The sequence below is a fragment of the Beta vulgaris genome, chromosome 4, assembly GCF_026745355.1.
Source record: "Beta vulgaris subsp. vulgaris cultivar EL10 chromosome 4, EL10.2, whole genome shotgun sequence".
Classification (NCBI taxonomy): Eukaryota; Viridiplantae; Streptophyta; class Magnoliopsida; order Caryophyllales; family Amaranthaceae; genus Beta; species Beta vulgaris.
Window position 1 is genome coordinate 21,723,667 of NC_079205.1, and position 4,307 is coordinate 21,727,973.

The 4,307-nt window shown below is 36.8% G+C and overlaps 1 protein-coding gene and 1 pseudogene across 1 annotated transcript; both read right to left on the reverse strand.

Moving 5' to 3' along the window:
* Nucleotides 1–206: 206 nt before the first annotated feature.
* On the reverse strand, nucleotides 207–1,234 carry LOC130591083 (uncharacterized). Its single transcript, XM_057393993.1, has 2 exons — nucleotides 1,022–1,234; nucleotides 207–722 (listed from the first exon to the last, which is right to left on the reverse strand). The coding sequence occupies exons 1-2, from the start codon at nucleotides 1,232–1,234 to the stop codon at nucleotides 207–209; spliced, it is 729 nt and encodes a 242-aa protein (XP_057249976.1).
* A 957-nt stretch (nucleotides 1,235–2,191) lies between these two features.
* LOC104907352 (glutathione S-transferase T2-like) lies at nucleotides 2,192–3,413 on the reverse strand (annotated as a pseudogene).
* Between the last annotated feature and the right edge of the window lie 894 nt (nucleotides 3,414–4,307).

Genomic DNA, 4,307 nt, shown 5'->3' on the forward strand with positions numbered 1-4,307 from the left:
AGAACGAAAAACATAAAACTTAATTAAGAAAGAAATACATAAAATGCTCTTAATTAGCATTCCCACCAAATTTCTACCATATATTGGCAACCAAATCACGTTTCAAGGAATGATGCACATGTTGATCTTCAATTGCATCTCTATTGGCCATGTACTGGTTGATATCTACGATCCGATCATGATAATATTCAAATTCGTCCCCATTATTACTTGTGTTGGTATTGAATTCGGTAGTATCTGCGTAGTCTGCATATGTATCTCGTGCATCTTCCACAATCATGTTGTGCATGATAATGCAAACAAATGATGTCATTGAGAATTTCCTCATCCCATGCGAGGGATGGTTTACGAACAATAGCAAACCGAGATTGCAGCACCCCAAATGCTCTCTCTACATCTTTTCGAGCTCCTTCTTGGTGTTGAGCAAATAACTTGTCCTTGAGAGTATGAGGACATGTAACTGATTGAATGAATGTTGCCCAATTCGGATATATACCATCAGTGAGATAATAACCCTTATCATATTGGTTACCATTCACCGTAAACTGCACGGGGGGTGCTCGACCTTCTAAAACATCCCTAAACACAGGAGATCGGTGAAGAACATTTAGGTCATTGCACGAACCTGGTATCCCAAAGAAAGAATGCCATATCCATAAGTCACGATCAGCAACAGCTTCAAGAACTAAAGTAGCAACACCACTCTCTTCCTTGAAATTGTCCTTTCCATGCAGTCGGACAATTTTTCCATTCCCAATGCATACAATCTATGCTACCAATCATGCCCGAAAATCCACGTTCTTGACCGAATCTGAGTAGTCTAGCCAAATCGTCTGGAGTAGGCCGTCTCAAGTACTCCGCACCAAATTTCGTGATGACCCCTTCGTAAATTTCATCAATGCTATTCGAGCTGTACTTTCACTAATTCGCACATACTCGTCAAGCGAATCCGCCGCTACCCCGTAGGTAAGCATTCGAATAGCCGCTGTACACTTTTGTAGGGGCGATAAACCTAACTGACCCGTAGCATCTCTTTTTTGAGTGAACCATACATCACTTGCAATGACACTATCCATAATCCGAAGAAAGACATGTCGCTGCATTCGAAATCTTCGAAGAAATAAACGAGCTGGATAGACTGGTTGATCAGCAAAGTAATCATTGAACAATCTTCTATGACCTTCCACCTGCCTCGATTAGGACGTGAATGACCTGCTTCATTATCATCAGTCATTTTTCTCTTCTATTCCTTGGTGTTGGAGTTACATTTGATATAAGAGTTGGAGCAAGTGGTTGAACAATATTGGTCAAGAAATCATCTATTTCTTGATCAATTATTGCTCGTGATGATCTTCTTTCATCAAGAACTAGAGGAACTTGAACGAGAAAAGTTGAAGGGGTTCATTCTTGTGTTTAAGTTTGGTGTGAGAAAATGGTGAACGATATTGTGTTTAGGTTTGGTGTGAGAAAATTGTGAACAAGGATGCTTGAGTTATATAGCATAAAATAAGGTAAAGGGAAGTGCAATAATGCAAAAAGTAGAACAATAATACATAAATACAGTACAATAATGTTAAAAGCAGAACAATAATGTGAAAAGCAGTACAATAATATTAAAAGCTGAACAATAATGTGAAAGCAGAACAATAATGTGAAAAATAGTACAATAATACATAAAAGCAGTACAATAATGTTAAAAGCTGAACAATAATGTAAAAAGTAAAACAATAGTGCTATCATCAATACAATAATGTTGAAAGCAGAACAATAATGTAAAAAATAGTACAATCATGTAAAAAGTTGTATTCATATGTCAATTCATATAATAAGTAAAGCTTAAAATTAACACAAGTACATGTTTAAACCTTTTTTTATTAAGTGAACTTAAACATACAAATGTTAACTTTTACAGAAACTAAAACATAAACTAAAATTTAAACTAAAACATAAACAAAAATTTAAACTAAAATTTAAATTAAAACATAAACTAAAATTTAAACTAAAACATAAACTAACATTTAAACTTAAACTTAAACATGAAATCCACATTTTAATAGCTTAACTTTAATATAAACATAATCACTGAAAAACTGGATTATTCGTTAACCATGTTGTTAGTGTCTCAATCACACCCTCCTCAAATGTTGTTCGATTTTCCTTTGCATACAATGCTTGTAGCAAATCCATGTTCTTATGATACTCTTGCACTTTCTGCATCCTGGTTTGCAACGCTATTTCTTGTTCCTTTGCAGCAACCTTCCTTGCTTGAACCTCCAACTTTCTGTCTTCTCTCTCAACATCTACACTCCTACCCTCTGAATGGATCCGAAGCCTTTCATTGAATGTAGTAAAACACTCAATTGTCTGACCAGCCACCCCTTTGAGCTTAGACTTCACTTTCTTAGTACCATAGGGACGTGGGTCCACTTCACCTCCTTCTGCACTGGTAGGTGTCTCGAGCATTGAGTCGCTTCCATCAACTCTTGTCCTCTTACCGCTTCCTCCGCTTCCAGGTGAATCAACATTTTCTTGTGGATCTTTGGGGCGACCACGTGGACTTTCCATTGATTTTATAACTATTGACCTCCATTTTCGAAACTTCCTCAACATTTTCCAAGCATGTTCGAGGATGAACCTACCAATTCTCCTAAGATGCAATGGATGAGCTTCTCTCAGAACATCATCATCGTTTTGACCACTCTTCTTTCTTGCAAGAGCTTCATCATAAATGTAGCCCACCTTAAAACCCGTGGAGCAAGTCTACTCCAACGACCTTTCACCATATCATCATTTTTCGGAGCAATTTCTGTTGGGTTTGCTATTTTTCCTTCCTCGAGAGCTTCCCAAACTTTTCCCCAAAAGACATTTTTCTTTTGGTACGTCCCACTCACCTTATTAAGAGAAGTGTTCATAAATGCGGAGACTAGGAGTTCATGTTCAACTTGATCCCAAACCCTCTTACCACAAGAACTTGTTGCTGGGATAAGTGGGTTTTGTGATTGAACGGGTTGTCTTTGCGGTGGTTGCTGAGATTGATTACCTGATATTAACTGCGAAAATGATTGAGTTCCCTGAACAAAGTCATCATCATCATTAGAATCATCATCTTGATGGTATTGACCAACACCATCACCACCTTCTTCGTATTCACCACCATCATTGTTCGGAGATGCATCTTCTTGGTATTGAGAAAATCCATAATTAGGATCAAGTGGACGATATGAAAGGTTGGCATTTTCAGGTGGAGATTCATGGTAGAGGTTATCATATTGAGGAGAAGCATTTTGAGAATTTTCTCCCCTTTGATTGGAATTTATCTGAGAGGGTTGACGATATTTTTCTTGATTTTGAGAAGGTTGGCGATAATTTGACTGATTTTGAGAGCTAATTAAGCGATTTTGTTGCCTAGGCATTTGGAATTTTGAGCAATTTTGGGGTTGGTTTATTATATATTAGGATAATTAGGATCCATAATTATAAGAATTTGAAAAATAAAGAGCAATGGAAGAAGAGTTAGAAGAAAGAGAAGAAATTAGTGAAGATGGAGAAAATTAAGTGTGCCCAAAATATAGCAACATGGGTCTCTATTTATAGATCTCGAAAAAATAGAGTTGTTGGTATTATTGTTTTATTAATATTTTTAAAAATATAACCGTTGTAAAATTTACAACGGTTATATTTTTGTTCTCCAATTAAAAGGAGACAAGTGGCGTGCGTGACAAATGGTACTCTGCAACTGGTGCTGACACGCGTGTCAGCTCTGTAATTTTTTTGCCTCACCCAGCAGCAAAACGCTGCGTTTTGCTGCTGGGTGAGGCAAAAAAATTACAGAAATGCTGACCAGGCAGTGGGTCCCACTCCCACGCCTGATCAACATTTCACTCACCCCATCCCATTTTTTTGCCCCAATCACTCCCATTCACCTCTTGATTTTTTTTCCAATTGTGATTAAGAACACTTTTTCTCATTCATGTCATGATTCTTTATTTTCACTCATGAGTAATGGTGCTCTTAAGGTGAAGTTTTACAGGCTAATTTAGTTTCTTTAGCCGAAAATTGTAGGGTTTTTTTTGGTGAAAATTAGTTTTTAGAACCCTATATGAGATTAAAAATTAGTCCTTTCATATTATTAACATTTAAGCAAATGTTTTAGATGATAATAATAGCTTTGAAATTGGACATAATAAGTGCTTGATTTGGACGATTTTGTGGGTGTGTAGGGAAGACGAAAATTGATCTGGATTCTGACTTGAGTTTTATCCCCCTCATGGTAGATAATTACTTGTAGTGCATACATTGAGATGAAA

What these genes read in the sequence shown, in the direction of transcription:
- LOC130591083 (XM_057393993.1), bottom strand. Translation starts at nt 1,234, where the DNA reads ATGACTGATGATAATGAAGCAGGTCATTCACGTCCTAATCGAGGCAGG. An exon ending in TCAAAAAAGAGATGCTACGG is followed by an intron (nt 723 to 1,021) that starts GTCAGTTAGGTT and finishes CTGCATGGAAAG; the next exon opens with GACAATTTCAAGGAAGAGAG.